This window comes from Bos grunniens, chromosome 7 (genome assembly GCF_055505025.1).
Source record: "Bos grunniens cultivar Pamir isolate PY7600 chromosome 7, Bosgru_T2T1.0, whole genome shotgun sequence".
Taxonomy (NCBI): Eukaryota; Metazoa; Chordata; class Mammalia; order Artiodactyla; family Bovidae; genus Bos; species Bos grunniens.
Window position 1 is genome coordinate 2,596,335 of NC_141171.1, and position 26,141 is coordinate 2,622,475.

Sequence of the window (26,141 nt, forward strand, 5' to 3'; positions counted from 1 at the left end):
TTGCTATCCAGAAATATCTTCTGTACCCATTGTTTCTTGTTCACCCCTCTCCCAGTGGAAAGTTTCCTTCCTCCTGTTGAAAAAGATCCCTGTGGCCTCTGCCTCTGTCCTAGATCTGATTTCCCCACTTTGAACTGCACATTCCCTCCTCTCTGCACTTTCAGGCTCTCCCATGCAGTGATAAACATGCTCAGTTCTTCTGCCTTAAATCATACAAATGCTCCTGGCAGATTATTTGTTGGCTAAATCAACACCTTTCTCAATCCCCCCCCTTTGCTTACCTAAACTCCACTATAGAGGCTGGAAGAGCTAAATATTTTTTTCTGACTCCTTTGCTCCTAGCCTCCATGCAACACAGCACCTATGGTCAATAAGATGTAATCAGAAGTCTGCTGAGGGCTTCTGGGAAAACCTTTTCTGATAAAAGGCACAGATGTTGCTGGTGCTACCCACCCCTTCTTCCTGCTTTGAATGCAGATATTTTACCTGAACTATGGGAGCCATCCTGTGACTTGATGAAAAAGTCATGACACTCAAGGCACTGAATTATTTTGCCTTTGAAACAGTGCCAAGCACCTCCAGATTAGTTATGGGAGAAAAACAAATCCCTGTTTGCTTGCAAGCCATTGTTTTTTGGGCTTTCTGTTATTTGTAGCCAAAAGCTTTCCCTCTCTCAACCACAGTCTCCCTCTAGTTACCTTCCTAAATCTCTCCTTTGTCAATCAAGCTATTAAGTCCTTTTCAACCTTTAACTCACTCTTCAACCCGCTAAAAATTAGAGATTATAAAAAACCAAAGGCCATTTTCTATTTTTACCTTACTGTAGCATTTGAAAATCTATCTCTATGCTAAAATTCTTTTACTTCTATGCCACCACCTTCTCCTGATTTTTCTGTTTTTCTTTTTTTTGCCTGTTTTTTCTCCTCAGCTTCTACTAATTTGACATCTCCCACTTGTGTGTGCTAATTCATGTCTGACTCTTTATGACCCCATGGACTGTAGCCCACCAGGTTCCTCAGTCCATGGGGATTCTCCAGGCAAGAATACTGAAGTGGGTTGCCGTGCCCTCCTCCAGGGGATCTTTCCAACCCAGGGATCAAACTCAGGTCTCCCTCATTGCAGGTGGATTCTTTAACAGCTGAGCTACCAGCAAAGCTTCTTAGTTTAGCCTTCCACTTACTGCATTTAAAGACAGTACTCCCAGAATCCCCTTTTATCACCACCCTTCTACTTATTCAACTGCCTATCAGTAATCTTCATTTGGATACTACTCACTCATAAAATGCCCCCAGACCAAACTCATCATTGCCCCACAAAGTCAGTCAACTTTTTGTGTTAATTATGGCAGCCATCCACCTAAATAAATCTGAGTGCTCACACTTAATTACCACTATACCTAGATCCTGCCTTATCATTGCTTGAATTCTTCCTTTTCTCTCCCATCCCACTGCTAGTTTCTTAGTTTAGCCCTAGGAAAACAAAGACTATCTTTTTCAGTTTGATTTCCTAATCATTTTTATCACCTATAAATGAAATTGCTTTAACTACTCTCATAACTATAGATCTATAAAATCTCTCCCTATGACTGTTTTGAATATTTTATGAGTTGTAAAGATTTTGTTAATAACATCAGATTTTCATGTCTGTTAGTGTTTAGCTTCCTCTCCTTACCACTTTGATAGTTAAGAGTACAATCCAAAGATGTGTTTGAATCCTATGTACTCTAAGACTATATTTGTTATATTGTTTTCTAAATAATTAGCTTATTAACAATAGTTTAATGACTGTTATTGGAGAATTAAAACAGCATGCTATTGTGTTAAGATCTGTACAATTATTCTGTCATCTGGTAGCAACCAGCCAATATTTCAGAGGAGAAAGTAAAAGGGTGTAGAGGAGGACATGAAACAATCATAGAAGTTGGTGGAGGTACAAAATTTTGACTGAACAGATTCAGGGAAACCAGATTGTGGAATAGGAGCATCTAGATAACATATATAAGATGGTGAAAAATCAAGGATTTTCAAGCATTCATTATATTTATGGGATTGTAGATTGTAGCGATCTTGGAGCCTTCTAAATCTAAAAATCCCTCATTTACCAAATAAGGACACTGGGACCTGGTGAAAGTAAGTGACTTGTCCAAGTTAGTAGCAGATCAGGACTACATACCAGGTCTTTGGGCTGTCCAGTTAAGCACTCTCACATTTTCTCTCCAGTGTGAAGTCTCTGATGTCCAAAGGAGAATCTGCAGTATAATACAATAGAACTTATCTTCAGCATGAATCCTCACTGCTTAGAACATTAGTTATTTAAACGTTCTGGTATAAAGTAAGTTTTACTTTCTGAATCAAGATTTCTCTCCACTTTTATGTGGTTTCTCTGCAGTGGTCTGTATTTTCTGACATGGTATATTATACAACTAAAAAATTACTGGGATCATTACATTTATTAGGTTTCTATATTACATGATTTATCTGATTACCACTGAAGAGTTAATCATGATGAAGGGTCCCATGTTTTCCTCACGTATGAGTTCTCTGATGCCGTGTAAGATTTGTACTCCGACTGAAGGCTTTTCCACATTCATTACACTGATAGGGTTTCTCTCCTGTATGAGTTCTCTGGTGCACTATAAGGGATGAATTCTTAATGAAGGCTTTTCCACACTGATCGCATTCATAGGGCTTCTCACCAGTATGAATTCTTTGATGCTCAATAAGGTATGCACTCTGGCTGAAGGCCTTTCCACATTCACTGCATTCATAAGGCTTCTCTCCAGTATGAATAACCTGATGTACAGTAAGGGATGATCGCCCAGTGAAATGTTTTCCACATACCATACACTCATAAGGTTTCTCTCCAGTATGAATTCTCCGATGTTGAGTAAGAGATGAATTCTTACTGAAAGCTTTCCCACACTGATTACATTCAAAAGGTTTTACTCCAGAATGAAGTCTCTGATGCTCTATAAGGTATGTACTTTGGCTAAAGGATTTCCCACATTTGTTACATTTGTAGGGTTTTTCTCCAGTATGATTTCGCTGATGCAGGGTAAGAGCTGAGCTCTTACTAAAGGCTTTTCCACATTCACTACACTCATAGGGTTTTTCTCCAGTATGACTTCTCTGATGTACAGTAAGATGCATACTTTGACTGAAGGCTTTTCCACATTCATTACATTCATAGGGTTTTTCTCCTGTGTGAGTTCTTTGATGCACTGTGAGATTCATACTTTGGGTAAAAGCTTTACCACATTCATTACATTTGTAGGGTTTCTCTCCAGTATGAATCCTTTCATGTTGAATAAGGGATGAATTCTTGCGGAAAGCTTTTCCACACTCTTTACATTGATATGGTTTCTCTCCAGTATGAGTTCTTTGATGAACAGTAAGGTTCATGCTCTGACTGAAGGTTTTCCCACATTCATTACATTTGTAGGGTTTCTCTCCAGTATGAATTCTTTGATGTACAGTAAGTGAGGAACGTTCAATGAAGTGCTTCTCACATACATTACACTTATAGGGTTTCTCCCCCGTATGAATTCTCTGGTGCTTAAGAAGAGACGAACTCTGGCTGAAGGTTTTCCCACACTCATTACATTCATAGACTTTCTCTCCGGCAAATATTCTTTGAGTTTTAATTAATTCAGCATTTTGTTTAGTGTCTTTTCCATGTGAATTCCAGTTGTGAGGACTTTTCCCCACAGGAATAGTTTGTTGTATATCAATGATTGAACCCTGACTGGAGCATCTTTCAAGTTCATTACCTCCACATGTCCTTCGCTCAGTGAGGGTTTCCTTATGGGTAATGTGCACTTGGCCCAAATGTCTATCCTGGTTTTCCTGTTGCCCCTCTAACCAATTATCAGGTTCCCAGGTTTCCCCTAAAGAAGAATGCCAGAGACCTTCCCTTTCCATTATTACCCCATAAGATAAATCTTCAAGAACTTGGGCTTCGTAGTTGACTCTTTTGTTTCAAGTCTTGGTCTTCCAGTCTGAAAAAAATAAAAATTCAAAATTGTTTCTATACTAGATTGAAACCTGTATAAGATGGGAATAAGAGAATGCAACTGAGAATAACTATATGGCACATTTGAGAACTTCCAAGGATGTCCCTATAATTAGGAAGAGAATTGGAAGGTAGGGAAAGAACAGTGAGCCACCGATAAATAACAGAGGAACTAGAAGCAGGTAAGCAGAGGAAAGAGTGAGCCTATATGCAGGAGGGACAGATACTGAAATCACCAACTGTTGGACAAGGCTAAAAAAGGAAGATGAAACTAAGAGAAGATATACAGAGAAGTTGGGATTAGGAAGCCATAGCAGATTTACCAGCAGTTTCTTCTCTTCTGCAGGCTGCCTATAATTCTGATATTAAATCCTCATAAAACATAGTAGTGTGACATAGTGAAAAGATTGTTTACACTGGAGGCAGACAAACTTGGGTTTAAACACTAGCTGTTAACACTTAGCATCTTAAGTACTTACTTGTTTCTCTGAATCTGAGTTTCACAGATATAAAATGAGGATGCAAATAATCTCATAAGGACTAAGTAAATTAATGTATATAAACTACCCTTAGGGTACATATTTGTCTGGAAGATAAAGTATCAGAACACACTTGAAACTTAAACTCTCAAGGGAGGATGGCACAATCTCAAAGAGCTCCTCCCTTCTGCCCAAGGAGCCTGTGATTTTCTCACTCTGTTTAGGGAAGAGAATCCTAAAGGGCCCTACCCTTTTCTAAATACCCATTCCTTGAAAATAAGAACTAGTGGTAGAGGCAGGTAGGGGAGAATCTGTTGAACTGCTTGAAATGGGGCAGGAGGAAAGGCCTTGTAACCACTCAAGACTTTGTTTTCACTGATCCCATTTCTTATCCCAGATAAAGTGGCCTGGAAGCAATGAGAGGCAGAGGACAGGAAACTACAGTCTGAGAATCCACTTGTCAGGTTGATCAAAATTACCAGAGCAGAAATAACAGTGAACCAAGAGATCAAAGGCCTATGGGCAGGAAGCTCTACTGTGAAAGCAAAAGATATGCATGAACTGGACTTTATCCTTCTAATCTGACCCAGTTACACAGAAGAAGAGAAAAAGTGGAAAGCCAAGCAGGGTCCACCTGTAAAACACACACACCACCAAGTAACCTCAAAGAAGGCCTATCCAGTCAAGTGTGAAGTACCAACAAGTGCTACCCAGTAACAACACAGAGGACATAGGGTATATATTCACACTGTTAGACAAATACAAACACACAGCAAATGGTACAGGTCTCAAGAGACTCAGGGACCTCTGAAGTGGTTTCTCCCCAAGGTGACACTCATAAAACAGGTATTTGCAGCCTGATCCTTACCTGGGGAGATGCACCCAGGATGTTCTTTTGTCATCAGGTTCAGTTCTCAACCCAGCTGAGAAATCACATTAGGTTTGGAAAGCTGATGTCCTGCTTAGGAAGAAAAACACTACATTTGAGTTCTGAACTGAGCATAAAAATCACTCCCAGCATGTCTTATCCCTTCCTTTTCAGGGCTTCTGGAAGTATGTGGCTTCTGAGATTTCCCATTTTTCCATTCTCTACAGAAAAGACCTTTCACCTTGAGAGGACACCAAGGAACTACCCTAAAATAATGTCCTGTAGTATCAGGATTTCAAGTACAAATTCAAAAATTCCAGAGGCTATACAAGCTGTCAGTGGTAGGAAAGATGGTAATAGGTAGGTTTTGAGTTACAAGAAGTCCTTACCCAGTGAAACCAGGTTCCTATAGTTTCTCAGCATCACTTCCCCATACAGGTTCCTCTGAGGAGAATCTAGATGGATCTGCTCCTCCCAGGTGAAGTCCGCAGACACATCCTTGAATCCTGAAACTATAAATTCCTGCTTAAAAAAAAATTATGCCAATAACACCTCTGAGGGAAGTAAAACAAAAATAACAAAAAACAAGCAGCATTAGACAGGATAGGATAAAGAGATCTGTGAGAGAAAATGTTACCTTCCAAAAGAAACTGAATATCTGCAACAGACATTATTATGAAACAATCAGGGACAGACGTAAGGAGTAATAGGGAAAGACATTGAAGGCTGCTCTAGATTAGCAGTGGAGAAGAGTAGATGGTATTCTGATTGTATCCTATTTACCCCACTGAGGAAAGGATGGATTCCCCACCCTAAATAGCATAAGATGACCAAATATATGACACACAGCACTGGACAGAAGAGATTGACAGCAGTTATTAGTCACATATTCTCACAACCTGGGGGAGGACACGCCACACCATGCAAGAGCATTTGGTAGTCATACTCAGAAACAGTGAGCCAGCATGGGCTGTGGGAGGCAGGCTTTATACTGACAGGAGGGCGATGTGACCCTTGGCTACCATGGGAAGATATGATTGGCTTGTTTAAACATTTTCAAGCTGGTAGGAAGGTAAAAAACCATTAGGTTGAGGATTAGTACAAGTGTACCTGGCCAGACTGACAGGAGCCAGTTAGGTGGGGAGCCCTTCCCACTAGGTGGGAGCATATCCAGTGAGAGCAAGGGAACTCACAGCTAGGTCTCTGGAGCTCCCTAAGGCTCAAAGTTGTAGAGACAGCACATGGAATTTTAGGCTTTACAATAACTGGGTGGAAACTCCAGTTAATGGGGGGAAATCATGTATAAATAGGATAAATCTAGAATGTGGCTGGTCTGTGAGACAACCAACAAAACACCCAGCTTGACTTGAAAATGGCATTTCAAACTTACAAGCCCATTTGGGCCTTGTTTTCCATCTCTTAGACGAGGAAATAAAACTCTGTAAGAAATCACTATGTTTGATAACTGTGATGGTTAATTTCACATGTCAACTTGACTGGGCTAAGGTATGATCCAAGAGTTGGTAAAGCATTATTTCTGGGTATTTCTGTGAGAGTGCTCCCATTTTAATAGGTAGATTGAGTAACAAAAAGGTGGAAGGGCATCATCCAACCCACTGAGGGCCCACACAGAACAAAAAGGCTGAAGAAAGATGAATTTGCTCTCTCTGCTTGAGCAGAGATAGCCAACTTCTCCAGCCCTTCAACATAGCTCTCTTAGTTCTTGAGCCTTCAGACTCAGACCAGGACTTAGATCCTCAGTCAGTGGATCTCACACCCCTTGGTTTGGAGTGGGACTGAAGCACTGGCTTTCCTGGGCCCTCTGCAGTACAGATGGAAGGTCATGGGAACTCTTCATCCTCCATAACCGTGTGAGCCAACTCCTCATAACCTCTCTGTATATCTACATATATCCTGTTGGTTCTCTTTCTCTGGAGAACCCTAACTAATACAAGAGGGAACACTAACTGAGTGGCAGTTACACTAAATGATAACTCAACTTGTACTCAGTTTTGTACCAAGAGGAGATTCATATGCCTCAGCTCATTTAACCCAAAGGACAACCTGCCAAAGTGATAGAATTAAAGTCATCGTTTTACCGATGAGGAATCTGAGGATCAAAAAGGTTAGTACATTCAAGTCATACAGCTTGAACCCAAGGCCATCCAACTCCTCATGTTGTCAGAAGGCCAAGAAAAGATCCCAGAAACTCTCAGCAAGCGTAAGAGTGAGAGAAAGACAGAAAGGGAGATGGAAAGAGACTCAGGACTGAAACTCGGGGGGAAAGGGGTTTCAAGGAAGAGGGGCTAGTCAACACTATCAGAAGTCAGGTAGGTCAAATAGCTTGATGGTTGAAAAGAATGTCTGATTTGAAAATTAGCTAATTTCAGAAGAATGAAGGAAGAAGTCAGCTTACAGTGGATAAAACAATAAATGCAAGATGAGGAATCAGAAGCAGCCAGATGAAATTACTTCAAACTTTTTGTAAAGATGAGAAAAAAAAAAAACTGTATGAAAAGAAGTAAGGAATAAGTTGTGGAAATAAAGCAATGAAAAAGGTTGCATTTAAGGACAGAGAGCACTGTAATATGTGAACAGGCAAAAGAGAGAAAAGGACTGATGAGTTCAGAGATGGAATGAAACCAATTTCCAAGCAATTTGGATATTTTACAGCCTACTGGCTATGAACTCTAGAAAAAGCGTCAACCCTGAGGCACAGAGTTTACTATATTTCTTTCTACCTCATTATTTATTTTCTCCTAGTACTTTTAAATCAACATATCAAAATAACAAAAACATGTTAAAAATTACTGGCAAATATTGTCGAGAAAAGTAAAAACTACTTGTTCAGTTGCCAAGTCATGTCGGACTCTTCGCAAACCCATGGACCGTAACACGCCTGGCTTCCCTGTCCTTCACCATCTCCCAGGGTTTGCCCAAGTTCATGTCCACTGAATCAGTGATACCATCCAACCATCTTATCCTCTGTCACCAAAAGTAGCTACTAGTAGTATATAAATATATGGCAGACATTCCATTTTATGAAAGGAAAAAAAGAAATGAGAAAAATCATCAGTTTGAAAAATGTTCTAAAGAAAGGGGAAGAAACAAGAAAGCATAATAATGATAAATCATTAAATAACAAAAGAAAGAGTCAATACATGTATAACAACAAATGTAAATGGGTTGGCTTTATCTATTAAAAGAGAAAAGCAGTAAAATGGGCTTAAAATACAATTATATGGCACATACAAAAGACCTTGGATAATTACATGGACAGAGGAGCCTGGCGGGCTATAGTCCATGGGGCTGCAAAGAGTCAGTCGCAACTGAACAACTAACACATACATACATGTAAGAGACACACATAAAACACAAACCAAAAAGTTTTAAAAAGTGGGGATGCTAGAGAAAAGACATAGGCTTCCCAGGTGGCTCAGTGGTAAAGAATCTGCCAGTAATGCAGGAGATACAGGAGATGCAGGTTCAACCTCTGGATCGGGAAGATCCCCTGGAGGAGGAAACGGCAACCTACTCCAGTATTCTTGCTTAGAGAATCCTATGGACAGAGGAGCCTGGTGGGCTACAGTCCATAGGGTAACAAAGAGTCAGACATGACTGAGCAACTGAGCACGCACACACACAGACAAGATACAGCAGGCAAAAGCAAATAAAAAACAGGGAGGAGACTGTATCAAACAGATAAGGTAGAATATATGTGGAAGTAAAATATAAGCCCCTTTGTGAAAAAGGTAATAGATCATAAATATGATACCCTCTTTCTGGGCTTCCCTGGTGGTCCAGTGGTTAAGAATCCACCTATCAATGCAGGGGACACAGGTTCAATGCTTGGTCCGGAAAGATTCTACATGCCATGGAGCATCTAAGCCCACACGCTGTAACTACTGAGCCCAGGCACTGCAACTACTGAAGTCTGCATGCCCTAGAGCCTGTGCACGGCAATGAGAAGCCACCATAATGAGAAGCCCACGCCCCTCAGCTAGACAGCAGACTGTGCTCACCACAACTAGAGAAAGCCACGTGCAGCCACAAAGACCCAATGCAGGCCCAAAATTTAAAAAATAATAATAATAAAATTCATTTTAAAAAACAATGCATTAAAAAGCAATAATAAATATTATATTCTTTTTCCAAAAAATTAACTTACTTTCAATGTTAATAATAAGGCAAAATTAAAAGCCCAAATTTAGACTCTGATGGGTTATGTTGGTCTTCTCTACCTTCCTAGATTCTTCTCATTCCCTAAAGTGCAGAACCTACTACCCGCTCCACTCCTGCCACAGGCCGCAGAGCTTGTCCCTACTATGAAGCACACTATGGAGCCCTGGGTAGATTAGTATAGAAAGCCATTTTAAAAAGCTACAGTGAAACTTAACTGTACCAGTCATAAAATGTATTTGTTGCTAATCTCTTAAGATGTTTTCTCCCTTTCTCCTTTCCACTTATTATGGGTTTTTTTCTCCCCAGCACTACATTAAGCTCATGGTAAATCATGGTATTTGAAATAAGCAGCTTCATGGGTTTATCTCCTTCATGCAGACGTTTCCTCAAATATAAAACACTGAGTTTTTTGATATTGTTATCCTTTAAAAAGGCCAAATATCAAATGGAATAAATAGGAATATTTAATAATGAAAATATACTTTATAAAGAAGATACAACAGTGATAAAGTTTTAGACACCACAGGAGCACCATGTTTTCAGATATAATTCTCAGCAACCCAGTCTTAATTTTTTTTAACCAAGTCATAACTCTGGTTAAATTACAATCACCATAGAACAAAAATTCAAACACCTCAGAATACACTTACGAGGAATAAGCAAGATCCTCATGATGAAAGTTAACAAAAACCATAATGAAAGATCTGAATAAAAGGAAAGGTAATTTTTTTTCACTCAATAGGAAGAATAAATATTGTAAAGATGGTAATCTTCCTCAAATTTATACAGTTAGTGAACCCAAATCAAAACTGCATATTTTTTAACGATTTCTGTTGAACTTGAAAATAGTTAATAAAATTTGACCCTAAGGATAAATGTAGATGAACAGTACAGTAACCAAAGGAGGTTGGGATGTTCTTTATAAACTAACAAAGAAAATTCTAAAACAAATAAAATAGAGTGGTACTACAGTAGAAATAGAGCAACAGAACAGAATTCAGAAAAATAAACTTGTGTGTATGTATATATATCTAAATATGTTATATGTAAACATTTTATATACATATATAAATTTAGTGTTATCTAATTTAGTATATCTAATTTAGTGTAAATTTAGGTAGTATCTCAAATCTTTCAAGAATAAGCAGAGCACTCAATATATTATTCCAATAGGTGTACAACAGTTTGAATGCCATCTCCTCAAATGTGCCAACCCAGTTCTGCCTGGCTAAAGCAGACACCGTGTCACACTCAGCCAGGCCACCCTACTGTTTGGTGACCACAGCATGTAACAACATCCTCAGTAGTATTTCTTCTTCATTGCTGCCTTCTCTTTCTAGAAGAGAAAATCAAGGAGGAAAGGGCTTTGTCCGTTTCATTCTCTACTACCTTCCCATCATCCAGAACATTGCTTAGCACATGGTAGGCAGGCGTTAAAAATCTGTTTAATGAAAGGATGGATGATGAAATGCCTCACCACACATTAAATGAAGTTAGATTCCAACCTCACATGTGTACAATAAATTCCAGATAGCTCAAGAAACTAAATTTAAAATGATAAAAACCAATAGAAAATGTAGAAGAGTATTTCTATAAACTTAGGCTACAGAAAACCTTTCATAGCAATAATTCCAAAGCCAAACAAAGGAAAAGAAATGTTAACTGCATAAAACTTTATTTGTAGCTGAAGATTACAAAAAAAGTTTAATTGGGAGAATGGCATTGAAACATGTATAATATCATGTATGAAACGAGTCGCCAGTCCAGGTTCGATGCACGATACTGGATGCTTGGGGCTGGTGCACTGGGATGACCCAGAGGGAGGGTATGAGGAGGGAGGAGGGAGGAGGGTTCAGGATGGGGAACACAGGTATACCTGTGGCGGATTCATTTCGATATTTGGCAAAACTAATACAATATTGTAAAGTTTAAAAATAAAATAAAATTAAAAAACAAAAAAAGTTTAAAAGAAAGCTGAATGACAGGGAACAAGAATGGCGATTTATGGCAAAGGACTAATATCCATTTCTTTTATATATAAACAACTCAACATAAAAATGGACAAAGGACACAAAAAGGCATCTTAAAAGGCTAGAAGAATGTACATCCACAGTCATTTTTGAGGATTTGAGACCTAGAAGTATATCTTATAACCTTATCACCTTAATTTTTTTTACAACTATATGCTTAATATTTATATTCAGAAAAAGAGGATAAAACTTAAAGGCAAATGCAAGTTATACTTGGGCAATTCACAGTCACATAACTGGTTAATATAGGAAAGATGGAAATATTAGGAAAGATGAAAGAAGGAATACAGCTCTAACACTGCACTGATACATCCTAAATCAATCACTATACTCTTTGAAAGTGTCAAGGTCATCAAAGACAAAGACTGAGAAACTGTTCCAGATTAAGGGAGACTAAGGAGACAGGACATTTAGATGCCAGGTGAGAACTGGATTCGTTTCTGGATCAGATAAAGGACATTGTGGCAAAACAGGACTAAGGTCGGCAGATCAGCTAACAGAATTGTATCAGTGTAAGGACATAAAACAGGGTCCTTAACCTTAGGAAACAAATACTTCAGTATTTAGAAATCAAACCAGTGATTGCCTGGGATGGGAGTTTTGTGTAGGAACCTGGGATGGGAGCTGTGGATAGGAAACAGGTGAGGATACTTTCTGGCGTGAGGACAATGTTCTATAGCTTGACTGGGGCACTGGTGATGTTGGTGCACAATTTGTCAAAACTCAGTGAATTGTATGCTTTAACTGGGTTATTTTATGTAAATGATACCTGAAAAATAAAGTTGACTTAAAAATTTAGTTAGCACTATTAAACTAAATGGGCTTCCCTTAAACTAAATGGGCTTCCCTGATGGCTCAGCAGTAAAGAATCTGCCTGCAATGCAGGAGTCACTGGAGACACAGGTTTAATCCCTGGGTCAGGAAGATCCCCTGGAGGAGGGCATGGCAACTCAATACAGTATTCTTGCTTGGAGAACCCTATGGACTGAGGAGCCTGGGAGGCTACAGTAGTCCATAGCGTTGCGAAGAGCCAGATATGACTGAAGCAACTTAGCATGCCGCATGCATGCATTTTAACTAAAATAAAATCAAGGCTATTGACAACCAAACTGAAGCCTTCATCAACTGAAATCTTCTGAGTGCTTCCCCCTTTAAATCTTCCTCCTTTCCAAAAATTCTCTGATAGTACCTCTTTTTGTGAATTATGTTTCCTTTTAAAACTGAGCTTGATAACACTGAGGAGAGAAAGTAGTACAAAGAGAAATCATGACAGTGATTGTCTTCATGAAGTCTTTAGACTGGCTCCTTTTATAAATAACCAAGTGACATATTCAAGAGACTCCTAACATATTACCTTATGACTAGACAAAACACCACAAGTCCTTTAGGATGGCAGACAAGGTTAACTATACCTAAACTTAAAAAGTAAAACAAAAAAACACCTAAGAACTTAAAAGTTTCCTGGGTCAAATCCTCCTGATGTCTTACTTCCTTTTCCAGAGAAGCAACAACTTCAAGTTCTAGCAAAAACTAGTAGCATCCATTTCAAGCAATCTCTCACAGCAAAACTAGCCTAGGCTCCTTATTCACCTTTTTCCTCTGATTTTTTCTTCTTCTTCTCAGAAAAGCTTTCATCATGCCAACTCCCTTATTTAAATTCCTCTGACTCCTCCTCTACTCTCAGGCCTACTACCCCACCCAACACACAAACTCCTCCTTCCTGGTATTTGACCCCAACTTTGTCTCTGATGCCCTCTTACTTCCAGTCCCTTGCTACCTTCACTCCACCTGTAAAACTTGTCACCTACAAATTGGTACTTGCCATCCACCTCTACACACGAGCTGCTGCAACTGCTGACCTTCAACACCCCCTGAAAAGAGTTCAGGGTGGAGATCAGGAATGAAGCATCTGTCTTCTGGGAAAACTGGCAGAACAGGTCTTTAGACAGGTCTTTATTTTCAGGAGACAATATTATGAGCCCAGTTCTTGCATCCTGTCATATCTAGAAAAGCACTAAAATCCTTCATGGTGACATCTGCTCCATGTGACTAGCAGTAACCTTCTGCAAAAAAAAAAAAAAAAAAAGTGCTTGATTGCATGTACTCCCCTTCCCCAAAATCACATACATATTAACCTTCCCCCCTACCTCTTTGGAGCAGTTTCTAAGAGCTTTCTGAAATGCTGCCTTCAGTCCTCATTTTGCCCCAAATAAAACTTAACTCACAATTCTCATGTTGTGCATTTTTTTTCAGTTGACAAACTCTAAAACACCTAGTATCTCGAATAATGTTAAGAATGCCTACAACTGAGCTAGTATTTTAAACATTCCAGGAACCAATGCTGGGCTCTTTTTACTTTATTTCATTTGAACTTTCACCACACCTATGAAGTAGGTATTATTAAATGAAACAAGTCCAATGAAATTCTTATCACTGTCAAGTATGTGGCAACCACTCAGTTAATGCTGTTATTTCTGTCATCACCATGAGGAACTAATGCTTAAGGAAGTCACGTCACTCACCCAACACAGTGCAGCTGTTAAATAATATTTGGAGTTTAAACTTCAGACACTGACTTCACTACAGCAAATCCTCTCTACATATCCCTACTCAACCCTACTTCTGGTCACCACACTGATCTTCTCTTTCTCCTGAACTGTGGAAAACCTGGGTCCTGGAACTCTGACAACCTGGGTACTTAACTGTACTTGTTCTTATTATCATTCAGTTCAGTTCAGTTTAGTTCAGTCGCTCAGTCGTGTCCGACTCTTTGCAACCCCATGAATTGCAGCACACCAGGCCTCCCTGTCCATCACCAACTCCTGGAGTTCACTCAAACTCACATCCGAGTCAGTGATGCCATTCAGCCATCTCATCCTCTGTCGTCCCCTTCTCCTCCTGCCCCCAATCCCTCCCAGCATCAGTCTTTTCCAATGAGTCAACTCTTCGCATGAGGTGGCCAAAGTACTGGAGTTTCAGCTTTAGCATCATTCCTTCCAGGACTGATCTCCTTCAGAATGGACTGGTTGGATCTCCTTGCAGTCCAAGGGACTCTCAAGAGTCTTCTCCAACACCACAGTTCAAAACCATCAATTCTTCGGCGCTCAGCTTTCTTCACAGTCCAACTGTCACATCCATACATGACCACAGGAAAAACCATAGCCTTGACTAGACGGACCTTTGTTGGCAAAGTAATGTCTCTGCTTTTGAATATGCTATCTAGGTTGGTCGTAATTTTCCTTCCAAGGAGTAAGCATCTTTTAATTTCTTATTATCGTATATATGTACAATCATCATGACTGTTCCCTGTAGAAATGTGACCTCTTTTAAGTTCCTGGAGAGTCCATAGCCCTATAAGCACCTATAAGGACCATCTCTCACATGATTTCTGTTCCTTTTTTGACCCCTGAACTGCACCAACAAATTAACAGGCCAAGGCATCCAGCTGAATAAGGAACTGGCAGCTGAGAACAGAACTGAGAGACATCGAGGGAGGGTTTTGTGGAAAACATCCAACATTCAGAGACCTCAATCGTTCTGTTTTCTGTGGTGAGGCCTACCTACACTACAGGAGCAAGGAGTAAGAGAGAGGTCTGAGAGAAAGCTGAGCTTACCTGAACTCCCCAAAGTAGAGGCCCAGCAGCCATTGCCTTCTCCTTCCTTCCTGTGGTGTCCTTCCCAGGGGATTGGCAGGATCCAGAGAATATGGAGCTGAGGGAAGAAAAAGATGTGAGAAACAAGACTCCTGCCAAAAAAAAAAAAAAAATTACTGAGAAATGGAATATTGCCTGCCACATCAGTAAACAAAGGATATTATAGTTATCAGGGTTGCATCTGCCACCAGTGAGCTGGGGAGCCTGGAGGGGAACTCAGGAAAGAAAGGATACCTGCATCTAGCAGTCATCAGACTTCAGCCCCTCCCCACAGTGAGCCTTGAGGAAACTCAGGCTGTGAAAACACAGGACACTGGCCCCAGGCAGCCAAGGAGCATATCGCATCTTCCCATACACAGAAAAGTGCTCAATTCCTTGAGATATCCAGTTTTCTTTAATTAACAATCATCTTTTGACATTCAGACTACCTGCCCTTTGTTGCAAAACTCCTATATACCCTGGCTCCTCCCCAGCCTCCTCAGAGCAGTTTTCTCAGGGTTTCTTGAGATAGACGCTGCCTCCCAGGCTTGAGCTTGAGGTCATAAAAATTTCTGCTGAATAAAACATAAGTCCCAACTTTTAGGTTGTGAATTTTTTTTGTCTACAATACCTACAGATAAGCCAAGTAAGAAGTATATGGTATTTATGTGAAGAATACCATAAAAAAATACCATTTAATTTACTGATTAAACTTACTTAAAGAAAGCTGAACAAAGAGAGACATACCATCTTCCTGGATAAGATGTCACAATATCCTAAGTTGTCACTTCTTTGAAATTAATTTATGAACTTAACACATTCCCAACCAAGTTATACCTAAATAATAATCTTGAGAGGTTAATTGCGGAAAAGATGATTTTTTTAAAAGTTAATTGTGTTATTAAACAATAGCCAGGAAATTTCTGAAAGGGAATAGCAAACTTGCCCTCCAAATATTATACAATTCCCTGGAGGAGGAAATGGCAAGCCAATCCAGTATTCTTGCCGGGAAAATCCCATGGACAGAGAAGCCTAGCAGGCTATAGTCCACGGGATCACAAAGAATTGGACCTGACTGACCACATACACAAAATCAGAACACAGTGTTACTTCGTAGGGAGAGTCACTCATTCACCAGATATACTGTTGACCACCTACTGTGTACCAGGCACCTATTCTTAGGGCAAACAAAATAAACTCTCTACCCTTATGGATGTTATAGTCTAACAGGGAAAAGGGTTAGTGGAATACACTAAAATCCTAGCAACACAAACAGTTCAGGAAAAAGTTTATACATAAGAATTCAGGATATGAAAAAATGTGACAGTTCACATCAATGAAGAAAATGTCGTGGTGTGAGCACAGGTTGGAAAAGAATTTCCAGACATGAGACAGAATGAGAGGGAAATAAAGTTTATTAGAGTGGGAGACGCTGTTACAACAGTGGCCCAGCTCAAGGGAGAACCAACCTTGAACAGGGGTCCTTAGTTCACTTTTATACCCAGGGTGCAAGGCGTGGGATGGGGGTCTTGCGGGTCATTTGCTGATGGGATGAGGCACATATACTGGGTGGGTGGAGAGTAAGGCAAATACCCTCTCTCTCTAAGGGGTAGGAGGGGAGACAGGTTATATATTTTCAGGAGGACCTGAAATCCATTAATAGTTACAACATGGGAGAGGGAAGGACAATAAGGGTCTGGTTTTTCTGTTCCTGCATTCCAAGACCCTCTTTGGTTTTATCTGCTCTTTTGTCCCTGTGCTACCACATTCCCCCCTCTCTTTATTTTTAGGGCCAATTCTTTGGCCCCTGTTGATACCCTGCTCATATCTAACTATCTACCTATTTCCCTTCTCAGGAGTTTTGGAAACCAGTCTCAAAGGAAAAGAGGCGATGACCGCTCTGACTTCTTCAGGCTGTACAGGGTCGTCATGGGGCTCTCGGTTCCCTTTTGCCTGCTCTCTTTCAGGGTACATTTACAGAGGGAGAGGAGAGTCCACGGAATGATAAGGCGGCTTGTTTCAGCATTGTCTGGGTGTTGGTCAGGGTATATTCTTGTCATACTATTACTTGGAGATGTCTTGTATTCTAGAAGAAACAAACTTAACACGGAAGTTAGAGGTGCGTGGCCCAAAGATTAATAGAAGTAGAAACGCTGCTGAGGAGCTAGCCAGGAGAGACCGGACTAGGCACTGGTTTGCGACGTTCGTATTTCTCTGGGTATGAGAAGATGCAAGAATTGGGGCTCATAGAATCTTTACCTGAAAACATCCGATCATCTGAAGGCCGGGTCTTCTGGGTTTTTCCCAGAGCAGAGTGCCTTATTTCTGATCTCCACCCTGAACTCCTTTCAGGGGGTGTTGAAGCCCAGCAGCTTGCAGTGGTCATGATGTAATCTTTGTAGAGGCAGCTGGCAGGTGCCAACTTCCAGCCAGCAGGGTCCCTACATGGCCACATATTTGACTATGCTTTGGGGGCATTTCATGGCTGTTGTGTCCCGCGGTGCTGGGAAGGCTCATTCTCAAGTCTACCAAAGATTCCACGGACAGTCTGCCGGGAGCCACCACGGGAGATCCCACCCATGACAAAGGTCATGCGGAAGAGACCTGACAGGCAAAGGCGGATCAGGCCTCAAGGGACCCCCTGAATCTGCTCGAGCACCTACCCCAAAACCAGAATCTGTCTGTCTTACTATTTTGTGCCTTTCACCAACTCTTCTGACATTAAAAGGGGGCTATCCCAGACCACCTTTCTCTGGAAAAAATCAACTTAGGGCTTTGGTTAATAAGTCTCCTGGGCATGAAAGGAATATTTCTATTTTAACCCCTCTGTTGGCATTCTAGCTTGCCTGACAGGTTTATCCATACTCTTGCAATTAACACACATGATTGTTCACAACTCCCCAACCTTGAAAGGCACGGGAAGCCAAAACATTCTAAAAGTCCTAATGAGCATAGAGCCCTTTAAGAGACAAAACATTATTAAAATAGATAGTACTGGTAAAGGGTTTCATTGTTGAGCCAATGCTTGCTGCCAAGTTCCCATATCCCTTATCCATTGTATACCTGGGAGTGTATTGGTTAACATAGTTGGAATGTAAGAAAAACAAGTAGCAGCCTTGGAATTAACCACATCAGACCTTTGAGCTAATTGGTTCTTTCTTTGTTGTGACTTACTGCACCTTTGCTCTGTGAGAATATAACTCTGTTTAGCACTTTCTGAGGCTGACATAGATTAGAAATATAAAGAAAAAACACCCCAAGGGAAGATAAGTTTTCTGGGTGAGCAGCCTATATCAAAAAAGGGTCATAAAATGTCCACAGGCCTCCAAGGCCAGAAGATATTGTACACAACATTGTTTATGGGAAAGGTGTGCAGAAAAAATCCTGGTTTCGATAAAGACAAAACAGGTGTAATGTTTGGGCTGACTCTGTATGACTTTGCATCTTTCATTTCCCTCTATGTACAAGTCAAGGTATAAAAGTTCCTTCTGAAAATAAAGTATGGGCCTCGCTCACCGAAGCTTGGTCTCCCCGTGTCGTTCTTTTTTTCCTTTTCTCTCCTTTTCTCTCTCTGTTCTTCTTTCAGGATGACTCCTTGGAACACAGGAGCTTTATTGGCTTTCTGTGTTAATCAAGGAAGATCAAGCCTCTTTTTCTCTCTTTTTACTTTCCTTATCGCCTAGGCCGTCATCCTGAGGGCACCCCTGGATCCTGCTGGGGCTGGACCCCGGCAACAGTCTGCTCAAGTGTGCTGTTACGGGACCAGACCTTGCAAGTAGCAAAAGTCTCTGGACCATACCTGTCTTACTAGCCTCTTGGTCCAGGAAATGATTCCCTCTTGTTGCTTCTTCCCATATCTAGAGTTACCTTATTATAATCATTGATCTTATATGGAACTGCATATCAGCATTTTATCACAGGCTCAGTCACACATTTAGTAATGTAAGAAACAATCATCTGAAACAAGCAACAGAGAAAATAACAAAGCTAGCGGTTATTAGTAAGGTCATAAGTAAGAAGTATAAGTCAAGAACTTTCGTTAGGTAGAGTCCAGTATACCACAGGTCATCTGACTTAGTTAAATAATTATAGCCAGGTGTGAATCTCCTGGTTGTACATCATGGAGCATCTGACCTTTATTCAAAGATTGGTTACTGAGATAAGCTTTAGAAACAAACTTAGAGTGTCCTTTTTAATAACTTAATTAATTAAACCTTTTAGCAATATAATATAACAACAAGGAACTAACTCGGAAGTAAACACAGACTTTAATTAACAAAACTAGAACTTAATATTAAGTGAAATATAATTTTTTTGTCATTGTGAGGGCATTAGCCCTGTAGGCAGGGAAGGCTTTAACCCATCAAATAAAAATGAGACTTGTCAGGGAGCCTCGAAAAGCCAAGCAGCCATCTTGGATTTCCCGTAGCCCTGACTCTTTGATTTACAGCTACTGGTCACCCATTTTTAATCCCCCAATTTAGGAGTAGACTGTTGCCATGTTTTAAGGACATCAGGATAGCAAAAGTCTAACCGTGAGGGCTTATTTTTTGTAGAAGCAGAATGAGCTTTGTCTACATATACCGTAATCTTAAATAATGTTTATTTACCAAAGTAACAAAAGATTTTAAAAACAAATATAAACCACTTAAAGGCAAAGAAATTGATAATCTGTTATCAGAAACTTCATTCTAGGAAAACTTTGTTCTCTTAACATAGAGAGTAGACTAAATTCCAGTCTGTTACCAGTTTACCAGATAACAAACAAAATTTGTTTATCGCTTAATCTTAGAAAAGTCTTTTCCATAAATCTTGAAGTAGCAGGATTCTTGCAAAGGCATCAGGATGAAACCATGGAAGGCATGTTTAAAATCTGATTAAATTGCAATTGACAATGGAGCCTGGTCATTGCTGTGACTTGTAACACTTGTAACATGATAACTTGAATTATAATGATATTTTATCAGGACATATCAGATTTTCATGAATTTCACTTAATTTCTAGGATATCTGTATTAGTAACATCAACCATACACTATAACTTGAGATGATTCATCACTCTTCTAGCAATACTTCCCATGTAATTTAACATGTCAAATGAACTCAGGTAGTTTAATATCTCTCTTTGGGATGTCTCAGGGGCCCTCTGAAGCATCCCAAAGTTAGCTAGAAGTCAAATGATTTAGGAAGTGTTTTCAATAAATATCAAAAGGGTTTATAACACTCAGTCAGGTAGGATCATATAAGTCACAGTGAAACAACAGTTATTCACTTAGCCAAAGTTAACAAAAGATTTCAAAGGTAAACATAGAACAGATCACTTCAGGGAAAAAAAAACATAAAATCCATTACCAAAGGCAGTTCAACATCTCAAGAAAACAAAACTCTTCCCTTGGGGTCCACTTTCCATAAAACCTTCTTATCACTTTCTGTACCCATTACTTTGTTCTCCCATCCTGAAACAGTCACCAGTTAAGTCAGACCTACTTCCTTTTCCCTTCATAAAATGTAATTTCATTCCTCACACCTTCTTTACTGAAAACACACATCCTACTTTCCTTAAGCAACCAAGAACTGACCTTTATATTAGCATTCTATAGATTGGTGAACATAAATACCAGTGATAAATTCTAAAAAAAATTCTAGAGAACATCTCAGGATGGCATCAAACATTATTCAATAAAAGTCCAAAATCACTAGTTTCTCTGTAAGAGGAAGTTAGTGTTCAGTAATGAATGTTTCAGAATCTTAGTTTATTTGGAAATGACCTAGCTATTCAATAAACTTCCATCACTTAGTTTAGCACAACCCTAGAAATTCAGGTTACCAAAATCTAGAGAGACTGCTGTTTTAGACAGACATTTCTAAAGTATAATTATTCTTACTAGTTTATCTAAAAGCTCATATCTCATTTACATTTTTCAGGAGTTTTTTTTTTTTTCCTACAGGTACTTTTCTTGTTGACAAACTTGTAACAGATACAACAATATAACAATATTTAACTTATAATAAACCTAGGCACAAAGGAAATATTATGCTTAATGTTAATGACTCTTAGATATGTCTATATCAGATTAGCAAACAAACATTAATACTAGATATTTAATATTGCATATTTCCCATTCACGTGAATCTGAAATTCATTTAAGTTAACTTCCTTTGTATTTAGAATTGTTTGATTTGTAAGTGCTTACTTTTCTTTAGGCCAATTAAATTAGAACTCATGTACAACTTCAGCAACATTATCAAAAAAACCCAAAAGACACACACTGAGACATACATAAATACAGACAGAGATCGCAGTTTTCCACTTGAGATTTAAAATGTCTCTTTGATTTCCTCCCCCCACCCCCTTTTTAAAAAATTCTAATTTGCCCAAGGTTGAGGTCTCAGGTAAAGTTGGCTGTGTATTTCAAGGACATGGAAAGAGTTAACTTTAAGCTTTTCCCTAGGCAGGCCTTTTAATAAGCTGCTGCTGCTGCTGCTAAGTCACTTCAGTCATGTCTGACTCTGTGCGACCCCATAGACGGCAGCCCACCAGGCTCCCCTGTCCCTGGGATTCTCCAGGCAAGAATACTGTAGTGGGTTGCCATTTCCTTCTCCAATGCATGAAAATGAAAAGTGAAAGGAAGAGTCATGTCTGACTCTTCGTGACCCTATGGGCTGCAGCCTACCAGGCTCCTCCATCCATGGGATTTTCCAGGCAAGAGTACTAGAGAGGGTTGCTTAGTCATAGTTTTATAGCTAAAATATAGACCAAATAGTGCTCAAATTAACTCTGATATCAGGGGAGGATCAGCTGATAAAAATGTTGGATTGTCCCTCTGATGGGAAGTGAGGTCTTTGTCCCATCAGAAGAATATGAAGGGTTAAGGGAATTTGCAGGGGGAGGCTTGGTCCTTCCCCATCCTGAGAAGCGAGAGTAGTTAGAAGGGAATTCTTTAGGATGTTCAGGAGTAGGGGAAGCTTGGTTCCCTCCCCACCTGAGAGATAAGTGTAGTTAGAAGGGGATTCTTTAGAATGTTAGGAGAGTTTTTGATCCTTCAGGCTTTTGAATATAGGGAAAGACCTGGACCAAAGGGAACCTCAGAATCCTTTCCAAGAGGTCATGTGGATATGAAAGGTCGAGTAGGGGTCATCTAGGAAATCTGATGGAGAGAGGCAGAGGGAGACAGGAGACAGGGAGGCAACAGAACATAAAGAAATTCTGAGTCCTTTCCCTGCTTTTGGCAAAAGCTAGTGTGCCATTCAGAGGCCATATTTTTTTTGGGTCCCCCAGTTTGTATTGGGGCCAGGTCTTCTGCAGGGTCAAAATTTTCCAGTTTCTGAGAATGTAGCCAAGGGGTGAGTCTGAGAGAGGATCCCAGATATACAGAGATTCCTGGGAGCGACTGGGTGACTCACTGGCGATTCCTTGAAACGTGGAAGCCACTCTTGGGATGGCTCAGAAGCAACACCTAGGCTCCTGTAAATCAATCTGGACTGAAAGGGAAAGAAGTGAAAGTGACAGGGAAGAAGGCTGAAGAGGAAGATGCCTTACAATCCTATTGGGGAGGCGGTGGCCAGGGGACAATGGTCTCTGTTTTCCTTCAATCACTATGTGCCTGACACGGCACATGGAAATTGTCTTGCTGCGGGCGGATGCCCTTGTGGCCGGATCCGTTCCGTGTCCCCCTTATCCTCACACGGGAGTCTTCATGTGGCAGGCGCCCTAATGGCTTTTAAGTGCCTGACCCATGCACACAATATTGGTTGACCTAGTCCTCAGTTGGAAAGAAGACAAAGGAGAGACCCTCACCCATTTGGGTGGCTGCTACTGGGGTGCAGTGAACAGTGGGGCCTTTGGAACACACCAGAGGGTAACCCTGGCCAGAGTTCTTCAGTTGCTTCCACAGCACTTGCCTGTTTGCAGAGGGTCCCTATGAGAAAGAAGAGAGGAGGTGGGGGAAGAGGCCTAAAGGTCCCCATATGGGCCACCAAAACTGTCGTGGTCCAAGTGTGGGTTGGAAAAGAATTTCCAGACATGAGACAGAAAGAGAGGGAAATAAAGTTTATTAGAGTGGGAGATGCTGTTAGAACAGTGGGCCAGCTCAAGGGAGAACCGACCTTGAACAGGGGTCCTGAGTCCACTTTCATACCCAGGGTACAAGGAGTGGAATGGGGTTTTGCGGGTCATTTACTGGGTGGGCGGGGGGATGGAGAGTAAGGCAAATACCCTCTGTCTATAGGGTAGGAGGGGAGACAGGCTATACTGCTTAGGAGGACCTGAAATCCATTATTAGTTACAACATGGGGGAAGGAAGGATGGTAAGGGTCCGGATTTTCTGTTCCTGCATTCTAAGACCCTCTTTGGTTTTACCGGCTCTTTTGTCCTTGGGTCACCACAGAAAGGATGAATGATTCAATAACTCAGAACAAGAGCTTACCATTTGGAAAAGAATAAAAATTTGCACATAAAGTGAAACTAAAGTACTAGAAGAAAATGCAGATGAATATCTTGTGACATATGGAATAAAAGACTCCCTAACAATGATGTCAAAGACCCAAACATGAAGGGAAGGTTTGCACGTCTAAACATATAAAAAGTCAACATTTCTGCATAGAAATTGAAAATATAATTGTGTATCAGACACACGATTTAAAAACACAATGCAAACTGCCTAAAAATATTCACTGGCTTTCAAAATGCAAATAGGTGCACCTTATTGTTTGCACCTCTCAGGAAGTTAGAGAACAGTAACACTCAGACTTAACTGTGTGTCAGTAAGGTACCCTTACCTTGCAATGTTTATAAACTACTACTGTTCTAGAGAGAACAGGACAGAAGCTATCAAAAACTTTACAGTATGATTTAGAAATTTCACTTGAGAAGATTTACAGAATGAGATAAGAATGCAAAGATAAATGTAGCCAGATGGCCTTTATTGTTTATAATACTAAACAAACAATCAAAAAAAGCCCACAACAACCCTGAGAAGGAACACTAAGCCCTACAGAGAGGATTAAGCATGGCACGGACTTACTTTTCCTCATATTCATTAATAAGCTGACTTAGCTGTTCTTAAAAACTAGTGTAAGTAGATGGTTTCAAAATATTAAACTAAAAAAACTTTATTCCGCATCTTAAGTTGTACTACACAGATAAAAATATTTATTAAAAAAATCACGGAGCTTAAGATTCGCGCACATGTATTTCATAACTCATTTTTTAAAGTAAATAGAGAAAAGGATACTAATATCCACATATTTGTTTAGAAAGCTTTTCTATGTACATAGACATGCAGATGTTGACAGTTTTCAAATGATTTTTCCCTTTTTGCTCCTCTGAACCTTCTAGTTGTCCTATACTGAACTTTTTTATTTTTGGTAAGAGGGAAAAAACTGCTTTAAAAGAAAGAAGAAAGAAAAGGATTCCCTCAAGTAGAAATCTGCATAGGATGGCCCTCCCCATTCTTACGGAGAGAGGAGTGAAGCGGGGCCCGCGCCAGCGCCCCAGGAATCGGAAACCACTGAGGGCGGTCCCGAGATGCGGTTTACACAAACGGCAGGAGCTGGAGCCCCGAGACCCGCACCTTGGTCGAGAATCGCCCGAGATTTTCACGGCGGGTCCCGGGGACAGCTCGCGACGGGGAGGAACCCACGGTCCGAGCGACTTCCAGAGGCTTCGGCCCCTCACTTGCCCTCCGACGCTGGGCCCCTGAGCCGAGCTCTCTGCCCTCGCCACTCGGGGGACAGGTGGTCGAAGAACCGCGCCCGACCGCTCGGCTCTTGGTGTTCGCCGGCTGGGCTCCCAGGGCGAGAGGAGGCACACCTGGAGTTAAAAGCCCGGCGCCGCGCTGGGTCAAAAAGGTCGCGGCCCATCAGCAGCCCGCCCCACCCCTAAGGGGCCTCGCCTGGCTGCGCTAGACGCCTCCCTCCAAGGCCCCGCGCACCCTCCGGAGCGGGCGCTTCCGCCGCGGCCCCTTCACTCACCCTCTCCCAGAAGGAGCCAAGGCAGCCTGCGGACTGATGACGCCCCTCGCGGCACCGCCACCCCAGGAAGTCGGACTACATTTCCCACAAAGCTTCGGGGAGGCGTAAGGAGGGCGTAGGAATGCGCAGACGCGGGCCGCAGCGGGGCGGGACGATTCCACCCCCTGGGGTGGTGGCTCCCAGAATGGCTGCTTCAATTTGGTGGGTTTGTGGTTTGTCAAGCCAGGAGTCAAAGGCGCGGTGGCCTTACCCCCGCAACCCTGAAGAAGCCCCTTCATTAGAGCTTCTGGAGTCCTAACCCATGGGTAGGGGAGAAGGGGCAGCCATCCTTTGCTAAGCCTCACTTTTCCTTTTCTGAAATAAAAGGAGCCTAGAGGAGTCCCTCGGAGAAGGCAATGGCAACCCACTCCAATACTCTTGCCTGAAAAATCCCATGGACGGGGGAGCCTGGTGGGCTGCAGTCCCTGAGGTCTCGGAGTCAGACACGACTGAGCGACTTCCCTTTCACCTTTCACTTTTCACTTTGATGCATTGGAGAAGGAAATGGCAACCCACTCCAGTGTTCTTGCCTGGAGAATCCCAGGGACAGGGGAGCCTAGTGGGCTGCTGTCTATGGGGTCGCACAGAGTCGGACATGACTGAAGTGACTTAGCAGCAGCAGCAGAGGAGTCCTTTGCCAAGTTGTGGGAAGAAAGGGTAGATTGGTAGTTAACAAACCAGAGGCGTTTTTCCACGAACGGGGAAAAGGGATGGTTTCGCGATGATTCAAGTGTATTACATTTGTTGTGCACTTTATTTTTACTAGTATTACATTGTGATATATAATGAGATAATTATAAAACTCACCATAATGCAGAGTCAGTGGGAGCCCTGAGCTTGTTTTCCTGCAACTAGATAGTCCACCACCTTAAGTCTGTTGCTTGTGCCCAGTCTTGGTAATCTTGTTTCGGTTGCTGTCACTGAAGAA

General features: G+C 41.1%; 2 protein-coding genes across 34 annotated transcripts in view; both read right to left on the reverse strand.

The window, feature by feature from the left end:
• The window catches only part of ZNF454 (zinc finger protein 454), a 49,640-nt gene extending 24,394 nt beyond the window's left edge, over positions 1-25,246 (reverse strand). For 11 of the 33 annotated variants that reach the window (XM_086407980.1, XM_086407963.1, XM_086407978.1 and 8 more), the window contains exons 1-6: positions 25,175-25,246; positions 15,185-15,281; positions 5,748-5,870; positions 5,359-5,448; positions 3,927-3,997; positions 2,173-2,248 (exon numbers count right to left, since the gene is read on the reverse strand). The gene's annotated coding sequence lies outside the window, so the exon portion shown is untranslated. Of the gene's footprint in view, positions 1-1,758; positions 2,249-3,926; positions 3,998-5,358; positions 5,452-5,747; positions 5,881-13,429; positions 13,634-15,184; positions 15,282-24,774 lie in introns of those variants that run through there. The other 22 variants (XR_015166387.1, XM_086407985.1, XM_086407982.1 and 19 more) reach the window with 12 other exon arrangements.
• ZFP2 (ZFP2 zinc finger protein) lies at positions 2,431-25,246 on the reverse strand. The gene is made up of 5 exons (XM_086408018.1): positions 25,175-25,246; positions 15,185-15,281; positions 5,748-5,870; positions 5,359-5,448; positions 2,431-3,997 (listed from the first exon to the last, which is right to left on the reverse strand). Exon 5 carries the CDS (start codon positions 3,918-3,920, stop codon positions 2,526-2,528), a length of 1,395 nt encoding a protein of 464 aa, XP_086264144.1. The 5' UTR covers positions 3,921-3,997; positions 5,359-5,448; positions 5,748-5,870; positions 15,185-15,281; positions 25,175-25,246; the 3' UTR covers positions 2,431-2,525.
• Positions 25,247-26,141: the final 895 nt, after the last annotated feature.

Coding starts and splice junctions, on each gene's coding strand:
- ZFP2 (XM_086408018.1), bottom strand. CDS start 3,920: ATGGAAAGGGAAGGTCTCTGGCATTCTTCTTTAGGGGAAACCTGGGAA.